The 15,638-nt window shown below is 42.8% G+C and overlaps 2 protein-coding genes and 3 long non-coding RNA genes across 7 annotated transcripts; 2 read left to right on the top strand and 3 right to left on the bottom strand.

Annotated features, from left to right (window-relative positions):
- Positions 1 to 1,397: 1,397 nt before the first annotated feature.
- Positions 1,398 to 2,225, bottom strand: LOC135940415 (uncharacterized). Its single transcript, XR_010574853.1, has 2 exons — positions 2,107 to 2,225; positions 1,398 to 2,026 (listed from the first exon to the last, which is right to left on the bottom strand). It is a non-coding gene; the product is annotated as an uncharacterized LOC135940415 (long non-coding RNA).
- A 1,954-nt stretch (positions 2,226 to 4,179) lies between these two features.
- Positions 4,180 to 9,950, top strand: Top3alpha (topoisomerase 3-alpha). 2 transcript variants are annotated; one of them, XM_065485256.1, is made up of 19 exons: positions 4,181 to 4,514; positions 4,579 to 4,788; positions 4,856 to 5,108; positions 5,165 to 5,335; positions 5,402 to 5,577; positions 5,636 to 5,816; positions 5,865 to 5,972; positions 6,029 to 6,138; positions 6,456 to 6,660; positions 6,721 to 6,904; positions 6,999 to 7,086; positions 7,155 to 7,412; positions 7,474 to 7,627; positions 8,106 to 8,363; positions 8,417 to 8,626; positions 8,678 to 8,872; positions 8,923 to 9,150; positions 9,202 to 9,363; positions 9,812 to 9,950. In XM_065485256.1, the coding sequence occupies exons 1-19, from the start codon at positions 4,326 to 4,328 to the stop codon at positions 9,850 to 9,852; spliced, it is 3,381 nt and encodes a 1,126-aa protein (XP_065341328.1). In that variant the 5' UTR covers positions 4,181 to 4,325; the 3' UTR covers positions 9,853 to 9,950. The 2 variants fall into 2 exon arrangements, with proteins under 2 accessions (XP_065341334.1, XP_065341328.1); XM_065485262.1 differs by lacking the exon at positions 8,923 to 9,150 and having other exon boundaries at positions 4,180 to 4,514.
- On the bottom strand, positions 9,750 to 11,966 carry Ndc1 (Nuclear division cycle 1). Of its 2 annotated transcripts, none has more exons than XM_065485274.1 (2): positions 11,790 to 11,966; positions 9,750 to 11,713 (listed from the first exon to the last, which is right to left on the bottom strand). In XM_065485274.1, the coding sequence occupies exon 2, from the start codon at positions 11,706 to 11,708 to the stop codon at positions 10,002 to 10,004; it is 1,707 nt and encodes a 568-aa protein (XP_065341346.1). In that variant the 5' UTR covers positions 11,709 to 11,713; positions 11,790 to 11,966; the 3' UTR covers positions 9,750 to 10,001. The 2 variants fall into 2 exon arrangements, with proteins under 2 accessions (XP_065341346.1, XP_065341354.1); XM_065485282.1 differs by having other exon boundaries at positions 9,750 to 11,733.
- On the top strand, positions 11,941 to 13,460 carry LOC135940422 (uncharacterized). The gene is made up of 3 exons (XR_010574861.1): positions 11,941 to 12,156; positions 12,606 to 12,754; positions 12,813 to 13,460. It is a non-coding gene; the product is annotated as an uncharacterized LOC135940422 (long non-coding RNA).
- A 485-nt stretch (positions 13,461 to 13,945) lies between these two features.
- On the bottom strand, positions 13,946 to 15,431 carry LOC135945603 (uncharacterized). Its single transcript, XR_010575444.1, has 3 exons — positions 15,223 to 15,431; positions 14,462 to 14,866; positions 13,946 to 14,388 (listed from the first exon to the last, which is right to left on the bottom strand). It is a non-coding gene; the product is annotated as an uncharacterized LOC135945603 (long non-coding RNA).
- Between the last annotated feature and the right edge of the window lie 207 nt (positions 15,432 to 15,638).

Genomic DNA, 15,638 nt, shown 5'->3' on the forward strand with positions numbered 1-15,638 from the left:
CGACGTTTCAGTTAATAATATTTGTGCACTTTATTTACTAAGTTTGTTTGATTTGAGTAAACAATTTAAGTTCATTGTTCTTCTATTGCATTCTTCTAAAAAAACTTAAGTAATAGGGAAATAACAACATTGAGCAGTGCAGTCAGTAGGTGGTTGGGTGACCGTCTGCTTAACTCTAGACTGACTCGCTACTTGCTGATTTGCACCTTTCCAGCATGCGTGATTTGGCTTCATGGGACAAATGTCTAGCGTTTCAATGCAGTCCTCGGTGCGGAGGCCAGTGGCCCTTCATAGTGGGCTAGGTCCCTGTGTGGCCTGGTGCGCCCATGTTATCCATTCGCGGTGTTTTAGGACTTGGGTTTCAGCATTCGTGCTAGTGCAGTGCGCGCCCTTCCCGGTCCTCGGACATGGATGAAAAGAGCAAAAAAATAAAAAAAATAATTACAAAAATACAATTGAAAACAGTGAGACTTCGTCAAATAAGTAAATTGGGTTATGCCGAAGACTGCAGCAGAGGAGTGCCACCAGTGTTGGCTCCAAAGTGTGCCAGCTGAGGCTTCAATGCGCGCCCTTGGGGGCGTCAAAGGGTTCCAATCGTGGCTTCTGTGTGGCTTTTGGATGTGCTAATACGCAAGTTTAATCCATAGATTGGTGTAAATTGGTTTCCCAATAGAAGCTGATGAATTAAAGTGCACCTCATCAATCCATTCAAAGACTAATCAGTAATGGCGCTCCGAAAAAAACCCCGCAAAACCGACCCTGGTTGTTCTTTTTACGCTCGAAGCAGAAAAAAACGTTATATCTTTGATAGCTTCCAGGGAACAAGGGTTTCAGTTTGAAGGCTCTACCGGGAGCACGATTTAAATGAGTAAACGCTGTTGTGTAGAGCTCTCTAATAAATTCACGTGTAGCTAGCGCGCTTAAAACGTTCCTGCTGGGCATGCCTAATGGCATCAGGCGCTTCAATCAGGTGAATCAAAGTGACGGGTAGGTAGGTGACTTTCAAAGTCATTTGACACAATCGACAAAAGAGCTCTTCTCTCAGCAGTCGAGCAAATGGCAAGACGCAATTCGCGATAGCAAGTCCCTAATGACTATCTGGTTTTTTGTGGTTTTTAAGGTCGGAAGAGGACAAAAACAAAATCGAGAATATCAATCAACGACGTAGAAAAATTTATGAGCAGTAAAAGCATAATAGAAAAGTATTATAATTGAGTTAAAAAACTGGGAAGACTAGACTAAGACGGTGGAATTTACTATCGGTGTCTGGATTTTCAAAATATTTATTATTTTAACCAGGTACAATAAGTTTGTTCCCTTTAATAGAACCTATATTTGGGCAATTATAATTTTTGCTATTGAGGACATTGCTGGGGTTCAAACAAAACATAAACAGATTTAATGGTAAAAAATAGCTATAATTTTATTAAAAATTATAATTTTTCTAAAATCTTTACAATATCAGTAGATTTTTTTGGTACGATTTAACCGATTTAAGGCACAAATTTGAACAAAAAAATGTTTATATGGTTCAAAAAACGTGGACAAATACAATATAGCAATTCAAAATTTTTGTTGGCAGCAAAAGAAGGAAAACTTAAAATATAATCGTTAAAAATCAAGGAAAAAAGTATATTTATGGCAAGGGACGGTAAAATGATTGTAATTTGTCCTGAAGTATACGAAACAATTGATAAAAATTGAATCATTTTGGCATTCCAAGTAACCAACTATTCACAACACCCGTCACAACACAAAAAACAAAGCAGAAAGCACTCCATACAGTTCCCCAGATGGAAACAACAGTCACCAATGCAGGCATTTCGAGCGTTTGTATCTCTCAACCTTGCAATCTTGTCGTCGTAACTCTCCGTCTGCTTTTTCGGCACCGTAGACGAGTCCAATTGCAGCTCACCGACGACCACGTGCCCAGGGCTTACCACGTTCAAAGGTGTTTCTTCAGCATTGCCGATTCGTTTCACAGCATCAGATCCATTTCCAGCCATGGCGACAGCTCAAAAATAAGCTAAGTCCAACCGAAAAACACAGCAGTTGAACGATTATTATTGCCACAACAAAACCATAAGTTTAGTATATGGGACTTACTAATCTGTCAGGGGTTTCTGCGGGGATTTTCCTAAGGAGTGTAGAGACTCTACTCTCCTTAGATTTTCCCTTACCGCAGCGATGATAATCACACAGAGGGGCGTGCCCGCGGAGCCTGCTTCATTCATTTCAAAACAAACAAGCGTGTTCTAGCCTGGTTCTAGCTGCTGCTCGCTCAATCAGTCAGCTGATTTTACGATTTACGTCGCTAAATTCTATCAAAGCTGCATCGTTGTGTAGCGTATTTGTGTTAGGCGTTTGTCGCTGTCGCTGTTCATATAAATATGGTGCTGCATTTCGTTGACCAGCTTAAATCAGATTCACTCAGGTTTTTGCCAGATTAAATTGCCTCCGTCAGCAATCTCTGCTATAGGTGTTCGATTTACCCTTGTATACCATCTGTGACTGCTGTCCGCGCGACGAGTGCCCGTTATTTTTTATATTGAATTGTTAAAGTCTATAACTGCTGATCTTTATTTTATCATCACCCGCTCGATTTTATAATTCAATAATTTAATCCGAAATGCAGACAATCGGACACGGCGGCGTTGTCCACGCCTGTCGCCTGCCTAATTTTTAATAGTTATTTTTTATCATTCTGGTTGACTTCAATGTTATTCTTGTTGGATTAAAGACTGAACAAACCTGACAAAATTTTCTATCTTTTCAAGCGAGAAATGAATTGGGATCGCGGACACCATGGTGCCTTAGCAAAGTGCTGGCCAAAATGACATGCCCTGGAAATACAATTTTCTGGTGGACGCCCAACTGCTTGAAGCTTTGGGCCCACGACCTCGCCAAAGCATCCCTTTCCCTGCTGAAAGGATCAAAACGTTTACTCACCGCTGCTGCTGCCTTTTGCGCGGTGCACATTTTGCAGTAACTGCACCAGAAATTTAATGCCAAATCGGCAAGCAGCCTCGGCTGCGTCATAATTTGTTCAGACTTTTGGCAGGCCTAGTTTCTACGGTCTTGTGCAACGCTGCACTTGTTTGGCTCTTGATTGAGCATTCTTATTGCCATCAACAAAATTTCAAAATTAGCGCAGTCTGATACATAATATTTAAGCCTCTGTTAATGCTTTTGGGTAATTGGAGTTTGGTTAATTGGGAAAAAATTTCAAAGACGTATGTTTCATTAAAAGGGGTCTTAACTACTAATCTGAATTATCGGAATTATCCCTGAAGCGGAAAATTGACTGAAATGTAAATAATTGCATTAACTTAAAACAAACCATTAACATCCAAACAGGCTAAACGTTTATTCAATCGATGTTATAGAAATTAAATCTCAATTTAAATTGGCCGGAAAAATGTTGGATTGGTACAAAAAAATCTAGTCCTGCGCATCGCCTGCCCACTACAAAAAAATACATCGCTGTATGCCCTGGTACCTGGCTTGATCAAATCAAACATTATGTTAAAAATCAGTGTATTAAATTTATTCAATAAAATTTAATTTATTTGAATTACAAAAATGAGTGTTTATTTTATTCACTACTTAACGACTGCAAATATATATTAATGCAACAATAATTATTTAAAAAAATAATACACGTAGCTTGCACCATTTGACAAAGTGTTTTAACATGATGACGCTTTATTGACGTGAGAATACACGACTAAGAGTGCTGTAAACACCGCGGCTACTTACAATCAGTCTCAGAGGCTGGGGGTGCGCTTGACCCCACATTGTTTCTTATATCTGGTCTTGAAAACTAAGAACAATAATTCCATCATCAATTTTTCACAGAGCTTGCCTCATATAATATTATATTATGTAGCTTGATAGCGAGCATAAAAAGAGAAAATGCGGCTTTTTTGAAAATTAAAAGAATTTTAAAAATCGGGAACCAGTTTTAGCCATCAATTATATGCATAGTTTATATTTTTAAAGGAAAATGCAAAAAATAAATGATGAAAAACCAAATTTTAGTTGTTTCAATGAAAATATAATACTATGCTTTGGAACCTGTTCCCCCAAACACCCTCCAGATAGGAGGTAGGTTTAACCGTCTAAAGAACTTGAATAGTACCGGTATTACTGAATTTGCTTATTGCGAGGGAAAACTTCAGACGTCGAACATATGAGAGGATAAACAAGGCTAACCCAGACGTTGTGGGGGTTCGTGGGAAATGGATTTGTTATTGCACGCGGATTTGTTTTGTGTTATTGTTTAGTTTAATGAATGATAGCCAACCGAAGCTACACGTACTCGAATGACTTGTTGGTTGGTGTTATCGCGACGGACGATTGGGATCTTCGGCGGCGGCTGCTCACACTTTTTATCATCATCAACATTAGGATGCAGATTTGAATCCAACATGAGGAAGATTCTGCACGTAGCCGAGAAAAACGATGCGGCGAAAAACATCGCATCCATTATGTCTGGAGGTCGATCGCAACGGGTTTGTGTGACTTATAGAATTTAATTTTATTTACATACATATTTGACTTGATTTAATTGTGCAGCGCGAGGGCATGTCGCGTTTCAACAAAATCTACGAGTTCAACATGAATTTCCAAGGGCAGAACTGCAAGATGGTGATGACGTCTGTGTCAGGTCATCTACTGGGTCATGACTTCCCTGCCACCTACAGGGGATGGAACTCGTGTAACCCTGTCGACCTTTTTTCTGCGCCCGTGGTCAAGTCGTGCAGCAATGACATGGAACCCATCAAGGTTTGCTGCCACAACTTGGTTTAATAATCGTATTAAACCCACATTTAACGCAATATTCGGCTTGCAGCGGACCCTTGAGAGGGAAGTGAGGACTTGTGACACCTTGGTTATTTGGACCGATTGCGATCGAGAAGGCGAAAACATTGGCTTCGAGGTGATTGACGTGTGCAAGGCCGCCAAGCCTGGGATCCGCGTGCTGAGGGCTAAGTTCTCGCAGATCACTGGTCAGGCGATTCACAGAGCCTTAAACAATCTGGTGCAGCCGGATAAGAATGTCAGTGACGCTGTCGAAGTTAGGAGTGAGCTTGACCTTCGAATTGGTACGAATGTACCCCTGTTTTAGAAAATACATAACTTCAAGTAATTTGTTTGGAAGGCGCCTCCTTCACGCGATTCCAAACTCTGCGTCTGCAGAAGCTTTTCCCTGGTGTCCTTAGTGAAGGTCTGATTAGCTACGGAAGCTGCCAGTTCCCCACGTTGGGCTTTGTGGTGGAGAGGTACAAATCAATTCAGGATTTTGTACATGAGAATTTCTGGAAAATTGAAGGTAACGCCAATGAATAAATAATCATTTCTAACAGTGCTGATTTCAAATGCCTACAATTTTTAACAGTGAGCCATGAGAAAGATGGAGTTGTGGCCAGGTTCAACTGGGAGGAAGGCGAGCTGTTCGACGAGGATGCAGCCAGGTGCCTGTATGAGGCGTGCCAAGAGGTTAATCTGGCCACAGTGGATAACGTCCAGAGCCTGCCAAAGTCGAGGTGGCGACCAGTACCCCTTGATACAGTCGTATGTGTTATATATTCAAATTTGTTCATTTAAATTCCAACCGACTGTTGTTCTGCAGGAATTGGAGAAAACTGCGTCGCGCAAGCTAAGAATTAACGCCGCAGACACAATGAAGATTGCTGAGAAGCTCTACAACCAGGGACTGATCAGCTACCCAAGAACAGAGACCAACATTTTCCCCAAGGACCTGGCTCTAGTGCCACTGGTGGAAATGCAAACCAATGATCCTAACTGGGGTGGTACGTTTCTCATTTACTCATTAAATTTTAACTAATATTTATTTAAAGCGTTCGCGCAGCGAGTTCTGCAGGATGGGCCAAACCCTCGGCAAGGCAAAAAGTCTGATCAGGCGCATCCACCGATTCACCCAACCAAGTACAGCAACTCACTGCAAGGTGAGCAAATAAAATGTTTTGGAATGAATTTCTTTATCAATTAATTTCTCATCAAGGCAATGACAAAAAGGTGTACGAACTAATAGTTCGACACTTTTTGGCCTGCGTGTCCAAGGATGCTAAAGGACATGAAACGAAGGTGTTCATCTCTATTGGTGATGAAAAGGTTTGAAATAATGCTTAACTTTAAAGTTCAGAAAAAGCACAAACTATTAAAATTTTCATTTAATATAGCTCTTGAAAAAATTGATTGATTCATTAGATTGATCTTTCTTCAAATGTAATGTGATTTGAGTTAAAGACTTATTACTACTTTTTCTTATATGTATCATAAAAAAAGAAAATACTAAAAATTGTTGTCTGAAGTAATAAAAAATCGAAACATTTGAAGGCAAAAATTAATTGGCGAAGTACTATTGAATATACTTGCAAGAATTTTTATTGTTTCACGGTTTATAATTTTACTTTTTATGCATCTTACAGTTCCACGCAAAGGGACTAATGGTTTTGGAGAGGAATTACCTGGAAGTTTACATCTACGATCGTTGGTCTGACACAGAAATTCCTGTTTACAACGTAGGAGAACAATTTGTGCCGACAACTCTTGACTTTCGAGATGGAGAAACTTCGGCTCCTAATCTTCTGACTGAGCCAGAACTCATCTCCTTAATGGAGAAGCACGGAATCGGTTTGAATTACTTTTAAAATCTCCTTTTCAGTAAGCTTTTTAAACATTATTTACCTCCAGGAACGGACGCCACGCACGCTGAGCACATCGAGACAATAAAAAAGCGGAACTACGCCGCGCTCACCAATCAGAGCTACTTCATCCCTCAGCAGCTTGGCATGGCACTGGTTGAAGGCTACGACAGCATGGGTTTTCACATGTCCAAACCTTATCTCAGGGCAGAGCTTGAAGCTGATTTGAAAAAGTAACCAAATTATCCAAAAACACCTAAAATCATCTCTTAACTAATTCATTATTAATTGCAGAATATGTGATAACTAATTCATTATTAATTGCAGAATATGTGAAGGCAGGAAAAACGCGCAGGTTGTGCTTCGAGAGCAAATTGCCAGATACAAGGAGGTTTTCCAGCAGGCAGTCGCGCAGGTTAGTAATAAAATATTGTAGACAAACCGTGTTGAAGATCGGATTTTTTATTATGTATGCCTCTACAGGTGAACAAATTAGACGATGCTGTAGAACAGCAGCTTGGAGTGCAGCGGGATGCGAATGCCGTGGTGCAACTTCCGGTCGCGGTGGCTGACCTTAAGTTTGCCTCTTGTCCAGCTTGTGGACATGATTTGATCGTGAAGCAGAAGAGGGACAATAGTGAGTTCTACGTCAGCTGTTCTGCGTATCCAGCGTGCAGAAATTCCATCTGGTTTCCTTCTGTGGTCAATAGAGTTCAAGTCACAGACCAGATTTGCAGACAGGTAGTAATTTTAGCTTTAGCTTACTTTGGTGCTCAGGTTTTAAACAAGATTAATGCCATAGTGTGGGCCAAACACGAAACTTCTCTACTTCAAACTGCGCAGAGGAGAACTGGATGTTTTCTACCCTTCTTCAGAGTGCACAACCTGTGTGATGGGCTGTGACACAGCGTTCTTTAACAATCTTGGCATCAGGGGGTTTGCTCCTCGCCAACCAGGTAGCAATTTCTAATTTCATTAATAGTCAAATTTGATTTTCAATTTTTTTCCATAGCAAATTGTCAAAATTAAAATAAGTGGACGAGTTTGATATTATTAATTTTTTTGGCAGCCCAAGACAAAGTCAGCGCTCTTTTGCTGTCTGCAATTAATAGCAATATTTTGTAAACCACTGTGCCTACCGCTATTAAAATTATAGGGAGCATATTTATAGACATCAATAATAGGAGGCATAATTAATACTATCGTTTTCAGCAGTTGTTTTCATTGTTAAAGTTGCCATACCTGAGTAACTTTCATTTCCCAAATTTATAATTTTAATAAAGAAGTAACAAGCTGCCCTGCTTGTTTTGATGTCATTTTATGCTGTGTTAAAATTACAGATTTTAAACTATATTTATTGTATCATTTTTACGTCGCGGAAGGTGGATAAATTTTTCATTGACGTCCTTAGTCCAAATATTTTTTTATTCACAGCCCTTAGACCTGCAGCTGGTAACGATGATGGAGGAGATGACCCTGATGATGGCTTTGGACCTGGTGGGGATGGAGGAGGTGGCAGAGCCTTTCAGACCCAGCCTCGCCGTCCTAACAATCCGACCAGAGACAGGGTGTGGACCATTGGGCCTATGGGAGACTTTGGGGGACAACCACCCGAAGACACTGTACGCTGCACTTGCAACAACAGCCCTGCGGCTGTCATGCGCAGTGTCCGCAAAGAAGGGCCAAACAAAGGTTGCTTGAGAAAACTATCCATAGAATGCAGCATTATTTTATCTTAACTAAAGGACGCCAATTTTGGAGCTGTGAGAAACCTATGGGACAGAGCTGTGGCTTCTTCAAATGGGCTGACGAAGTTGGAGGAGAGCAGCCTCCTCCTCCGCCACCACCTTTGTTCATACCTTTCGCAGACAATGGTGATGATCAGGGAAGTGTTATGTGCAACTGCAACGTGCCTGCAGCAATGAGGACTGTACGGAAAGAAGGAGCAAATCAGGGTAAATTTTAAACCAAGTTTCATTTGCGTCTGTTTAATGAAAGTGGCGCAGGTCGTACCTTCTGGAGCTGTGATAAGTCAAATAACGGCTGCGGTTTCTTCAAGTGGACCGATGAAGAAGTCCAGCAGCCACGAACTGTGCCAACAATGCCGCCGCCTCCAGCAAATAACAGCAGCGGGGATGTCTTATGCTCTTGCAACGCGCCAGCTGCCATGAGAACAGTGCGGAAAGATGGTCCAAATCAAGGTATATTTTGTTACAAGAGTTTATCGGACAGAATTCAATTTCTGTGAAAGGTCGACAGTTTTGGAGGTGTGGCAGTGGAGACAACTGCAATTTCTTTCAATGGGCGGACGAGGATGGGCCAAGCACAACCCAAAGCTGGCAGCAGCAGGAAGTTCAACGGCCGCCAACGGTGCCAACAATGCCGCCACCTCCACCAAATAACAGCGGCGAGGATGTCTTATGCTCTTGTAATGCACCTGCTTTTATGATGACGGTCCGTAAAGAAGGACCGAATCAAGGTATGCTTATTTGCGAGTATTTGGAGAACAGAATTGCATTTTTTGGGAAAGGTCGACAGTTCTGGAGGTGTGGCAGTGGCAACAAGTGCAATTTCTTTCAATGGGCTGATGAGGATGTGCCCAGTGCAGGTCAAAGCTGGCAGCAGCCGTCTTCAACCTGGCAAAACAAGAAAACCACTGGAAAGAGAAAATGCAGTATTTGTCATAAAGAAGGTACATTAGATTCAATTTTGTGTCTTAAAGTCAATATATTTTTAAGAAAAATGAAATATTTGAATTTAAAATTATCAAATGGCTCAGCTCTGCGCGCATTAATTTAGGATAGATATCCTTTTGTGAAAATTTTAAAGGGACAAAAATAAATAGTATGATCTCCAATGTACAGCAATTCCTTCAGCCCTTCAGGTCTCAGATCGGCAGTACTTTAACTCCACAACAAAATCCGTACATCTATATTTTCAATAAAATTGATGAAATGGCCGTTGAGGCATCATTTTTATTTAATTCTTTTGAAAGCTTGTTAAATGCTGCGTCAAATTGAAATGAAGTTGATGATGAAAAATATAAGAATATGTTATTGGGTTATTGAAACAGATGCATTTTGTTTTTCTAGTTTATTATCAGTTTTCTCTGCAAAAAATATTTGTTTCATTGTTTACAGGTCACACGAAAGTCAAATGCCCAAACAGAAACGGATCTTGAAGCTAGGGAATTGAACTGACGTTTGCCATATTCTTCAAATTCGCCAAGTGTTAATTCACTCTGAGATGCGCATCATTGTTCCTTGTATTTGTAGTTAATTAAAAAATTATTTTCACACAAACAGATTTTAGTTAAGGAAATACACTGACTCAAATGTAGAGGACCAATGTGTCCCTTTCTTTATCATTCCACTTGAGATCAAGCAGGGCGTCACCGAAGGCCCTGGAAATTCTTGCGAGGGCCCTTGAGGCTGCATCTTGCACCAGGTCGACGGCTCTGTTGACGTCGACCAGGTCGCTGGCAGACATTTTAGTACCCAAGGCACTTCTCCGGTCCACTGTGTGAAGCAGGGTGATCAGTCCAGATCCGACTTCTTTAAGTTTTAGCTGCACGATGCCGTAGGTGTCTTCAGTGAGGGACGCCAGGGCTAGGTTTGACAGGGCAGAGGCCAGGTGCGCCAGAAAAGGGGCTTCTGACATCACCACAGCCACCATCTTGGCCACACTGGTGGCTTCCTCAGAGCTCTTTGATGCGTCCGACTCAACCCTCTTGCCCAGGGTCGTGAGCACCTTTTCGAAAATTGAGACAGCAGGAGCAGGAGGCTCAGGGCTACGGCTCGGCACCAGCCTGAGGGGCGACTGAATAGACTCCATGGGTCGGATGGTTGGCGTTTGCGGCGTTTGGTACAGCAGGCCCTTTAATTTGGACAGTGCCTGGGGCTGTACGGGTGTGTTCAGCACGGTAGGGGTGCTCGAGTGTGGAGGGGTGCCAAAACTGTTAACGTTTGGCGGGGGGCTCTTCACCGGCTTTGGTTTAGCCTTCTGCAGGTTGAACTCTCGCTCAAAACTGCCGACGGCGCCTGAGAAGATTTGCATGAGCTTGTTGAATCTAGTCGGATGGCCTCCTGGCTGACTGAGCACCCAAAACTCTGCTCTGCGTGCTGGATCCAGTTCCGAAATGAAAAGTAGATCCCTGGCGGCGGCCAGTTGCAGCTCCTTGGAGGAATCCAGGGCCGCCAAGAGGCTGAGCTCATCCGGCTCGGTCGCCTCCACAGGGAAGTGCCAGTTGGCGAGGAAGACTGCATGCGTGATTCGGTTGTTCAGGGTGAGCATCAGGGTCAGGAAGAAGTAGACGCAGAAGGAGGACGTCAGGGTGGACAGGCTTGGATAGCTCAGGGGAATTTCAAGCCAAGAGTAGCACAGCACTTGAAAGGTGAAGACCAGCAAGTTGATCGCGACGAAGCTCTTGAGGCAGGGTAAGAAAAGGCCACGCACGCCGTCTCTGAAGGTAGCCCGAACCTGAGTGATCAGGGGAAGGTTCACCACAGGTGGCACGTCCATTGGGCGGAGGCCGTATCTGGTGCGCAGGGTGATGAACGTGCTGGCCGTGATCAAGAAAAGTGCGCTGCTGGTGTCGAGGAACAGAAATCCAACCAGAAGGGCGACCACAAGGTTACACAGCAGCAGGTACTGATTGCCGCCGGTCAGGGCTTGCACGGGGACCTCAGTGAACACGCTACACGCAGTCTTGACCAGCGACAGGACCGAATTCTGCTGTTGCTTCTTCTCTCTGATGAGCTGGTTGAAGCTGGACGGGCGTAGCAGAGACGTCGTCCGGTGGAGGTTCTGTGAGAGTAGCATCACCTGCGCGGCTGTGAGCACGATAACCTCGATCAGGGTGGCGACGAATCTGAATGACAGCACGCGCGACACGGAGGCTGACAGCCAGCGGAAGGGATGCAACGGGTCTAACACGAGCGCGGCGTGAAGACATGCGAGCGCAACAGAGTGGCACAACACGCACCATGTTACGCTGCGAATGCGCCTCTTCGTCGCCTCCGCCTGCGGAATAGCCATCAGATCTGCAAACGCACAGGACGCTCTGTTATAGCCGCCGCATTCTTTGCAAACTCAAGAGAAAAATGACTAAATACAAACCTTGTTGCCGGCCGGCGAAAGCGCGGTTATTATTCCTTCTCTATTCTCTGCTGCTCTGTTCAGTTCAGACAGCAGGAAATTAGAGGCTGGTGCAACAGTCCTTAAAACTGATTGTAACCGAAACAATAATTATTCCTCTTGTTGACACCCTCAAACGGACCCATGCTGCCAGCTGCCACCAAAAGGCGGGATACGGGATTCCAGTAACCCGTAGCCAATCAGATATGTTTGATGCGCACAACTATGGCAGCTGATTGTGAGCGGCGCGAAAAGACAGAATTGAAAGAGAACAGTGTAAGACTGGTGTAAGACCTAACGTCCTAACGTAAGACCTTCGACGGCTTCGACCTTCAGTGAGTGCAACGAGGTAAAAATATTTTCCGGTTGCAGGTTGCCCCGTGCTCGTTGTTTCCGTTGACCTGGTTCCTGGGCCTGGTATTTGACCTTTTACTGCTGTTAAGAAATCGTCCTTGCAACAGGCACATAATTATTATATATATATATATATATATATATATATATATATATATATATATATATATGTGTACATATAATTATGTACATATAAATGTTCTGTAATATAATAATGTACATATATAAATATATGTACATAATTATAATACAGAACACAAATCTGGATCTGGATAAATTTTTAGCATTTTTAGTATGCTCTTAAATTTTTTTCAGTTCGCTTATTTAGTATGGATTTTTTTGGTTAAATAGGTCAAATGTAAAAGGTTTCTTGTTGTTAAATGGAAAAGTTAAATAATAATTTTCGTTGTCGTTTTGTTCAAGAGAAAATCCTCTTTGCTTCAGGTTCATGATCTTCTGGTGGAGTCGAGCCAGCCAAAGCAGTTGCAGTTGTGCGAGGACGGCGGCAACGTGTCGGTTATGGACCTGAGTTGGCACTGGCCGGCCTCGGCAGAAGATGCCATATCCATCCTGCAGGCTGGCAACCGGAGAAGGTTTTCCAGATCGCACGCTGTGTTCCAAAAGTACTGAATTTTATATCCTTCTATCTAGGAATTTCAGTTGGCATTATTTATGGTTCTGGTGACAATGAAGAAGGGTGCTGCCAGGAGCGGAAAGGTTTGGTGCGCCAAGCTGTCCGTAATTGACCTTGCAGGGCCAGGGAGGGTGGCTGATACCACAAACCAGGGTCGCTTCACGGAGGTCGCCAACACCAACCAATCTCTGCTGGCGCTAGGTAGCTGCATCAACGGCGGCTGGCGGACTGAAGCAAGTGCCAATCCGGAACTCTAAGCTGACACGCCTCCTGAAGGGCTCGCTGGGGGCAACAGCAAGACAGTGATGATCGCTAATCTGTTTGTATATAAGAAATTTTGCACAGGCAGACTGACAGGCATGCCGGCTGAGCAGAAGCAAGTGCCGTCAAGCGACGGCACGACCAAGCCCGGCGTCATTCGCTTCATCGCCAACATCATTACAGCCCTGAATGCTCAGCAAGCCCAAGGTGTCAGTGGCCACTCCGAAGCCCCAGGCTGCAGTGAAACCAGCAGTCAGGCCAAAACCAAGCACCCGTTGCGGTCAAACCCAAAGATCAATCAGACAAGCCGGAGGCACTATGGGTTAGTAAGCCGGACCTGACCAGCTTCTCGCAGGAGGAGACCAATATGGCAGACTCTCACAATCAGGATTACAAAAAACGCACTGAAAAAATGTGGTGCAGTGGTAGAAACCGTTTTTCAATCTTAACCAGTTTCTTGCAGGCAATATTATTTGCACCTGTTTGCAATAATTTTCTGATTATTCGCTCATGATATTGATTTAAGAAATTGTACGAGACAAATTTTTGGAGATATTGAGGCAGCTGTCCAAATAATAAAATCCGTACAGTAGAGAAAATTTTGACTACTCTTAACAGCTAATTTTAAAATTTCACATAGGAAAAATGGAACAACTCATTTCTAGCGCGAGAAATTGGTAAAATTTGAGTGGTTAAAACCAGGTGGATATAAAACTCTGCTTGCCTGACTGAGTGGACTCGTTGCACTGATACTAGAAAATGCTATTGCAATTCATGATTTTTATTTCATGGGAGTCTTTAAAAAATTATCAATTCTAATGAAACAAATATATTTATTTGTACCATCGGATCATTTTTTATATTAGGAACCGCACTTTTCAATGCTCTCTCAAAGACACATAATTGTGAAGTGTTCGTGGCAACTTATTCCTCAGGCTTTCAATCTTTTGAAACAACTCCAGCCCACTCGACGAACTGCAACCAATCGAATTGCGGACAGCTATTCTGCTCAACTGCTTTAAAGAGCTGGGCTTGCGGCGCAGTTGTTTCAGAAAGCCTTGCCACGTGCCTTCGTCATTTTCTTCATAGAGTTTCATTTGAATTACATTCTCAATGAAGTTTTCAACTACGGAGCAAATTCTTTTTCCATGGGGAAGACCAAATTGAATCACCATTGGAAAAAGACGTTTAAAATGTTTCACCCTGCGTCCGGACACGCTGTCCAGGAGGTACATAGGACTGGGCCACCAGTACATCAAAAGGTTTCGTAGGAGGGGCTCGCAGTGAGCAAAGGTGGCCAGAGATATTGCGTCCGGGATGGTGTACTGAGACCTGTAACAAAAATGCTAAAGTTGTACCCATATACGTGTTTGCATATTCACAAAGCTACTCTTTAAACACACACCTGCACGAGGTTCTTGACACAAAAGTTGGCTCTGCCCCCTTTTCAATCAGCATTCGAGCCATGTGTACAATTTTTTCGGCGAGTAAGGGGTTACTCGACTGCCAGGCAAGGGCAGTAAGTGGTGGGATATCGCCGACCGTGGCGTTGCAGTCCTGAGAGGATAGTTCCCTCAGCAAGTGCTCGGTGTGCTTATCAATGTTTCTGATCAATAACAAAGACACGATGCAGGCACGAGACCATATGATCGAATGAGCAGCGTGTTCAGGAGTCATGGTGTCGCTGACATCCGCCACAATTCCATCGAATTTGCGTGAACGAAGTTTAAAATCCGTAAGGTAACTCGTCAAAACTGTTTGGTAGTCCATTATGAAGTCTTCTAGCTCGTGCACGAGTGTTCAGTTGAGACTGAAATATTTAAAATTTGTTTTCATTGATGACCATCAATAAGAAACAAAAAACAAAAATATTATTTGAAAACTACATAAATATATTTTAGCGTATTGCGCAAGGCAGGACAAGATATTTAAGAGAAACAGAACGATTTATTTTCTTTTAAATAATGAATTCCAGGGATTAGCTACCTAATTGAATGCATGTAAAGATTATTTAAATTAGTGGATTGAAAAAAAATAGGTACATAGATATTTTGCGCAACATCCCACTCATCGCCATAGGTCAGTGAATAAACAATCAAAACAAACTAACAGAATAGATGTTAATAATATAATTATTACTTAATAATCACTGATAATCACTTGTACCCAAATGAAAAACGAGATTAAAGATCGCCGTAATAAAGCTGACGAACCAATGCTGGATCGCAATATTAATTAATTTGAGAGTAAATCTAAAAAATTCCAAGGACTGGCGGCCCAAATCGATGATGTCTTGTGAGTTGTGAGCACGTGCGTGTTATATCCAATCCAACTGATTGCTAGAGTGGTAGAGTGCTACTGTTGCTGTTGCTGCTCGTGCTCGTCTACTGCTACTGCTACGCCAGTCGGTTGGTGACCTGACCGATCAGCTCAACCGGTGAAAATTACTCATCCAGTTGTTAAACCGATTCATGTTAAGCGCAATTTCAAACCTTTTAACTGGGGTAGCTGCGATTACCTGTAACTGCTCATAATGAAACACAAATTTAATTTTAGCGTTGCAAAAATCGCCCTACAATTCA

Source organism: Cloeon dipterum, chromosome 1 (genome assembly GCF_949628265.1).
Source record: "Cloeon dipterum chromosome 1, ieCloDipt1.1, whole genome shotgun sequence".
Taxonomy (NCBI): domain Eukaryota; kingdom Metazoa; phylum Arthropoda; class Insecta; order Ephemeroptera; family Baetidae; genus Cloeon; species Cloeon dipterum.

Excerpts from the sequence above, each read along its gene's own strand:
- Top3alpha (XM_065485256.1), top strand. The coding sequence starts at position 4,326 with ATGACTTGTTGGTTGGTGTTATCGCGACGGACGATTGGGATCTTCGGC. Across the intron at positions 6,905-6,998 it reads CTTGAAGCTGATTTGAAAAA|AATATGTGAAGGCAGGAAAA; the intron begins GTAACCAAATTA and ends TATTAATTGCAG. Across the intron at positions 7,087-7,154 it reads TCCAGCAGGCAGTCGCGCAG|GTGAACAAATTAGACGATGC; the intron begins GTTAGTAATAAA and ends ATGCCTCTACAG.
- Ndc1 (XM_065485274.1), bottom strand. The coding sequence starts at position 11,708 with ATGGCTATTCCGCAGGCGGAGGCGACGAAGAGGCGCATTCGCAGCGTA.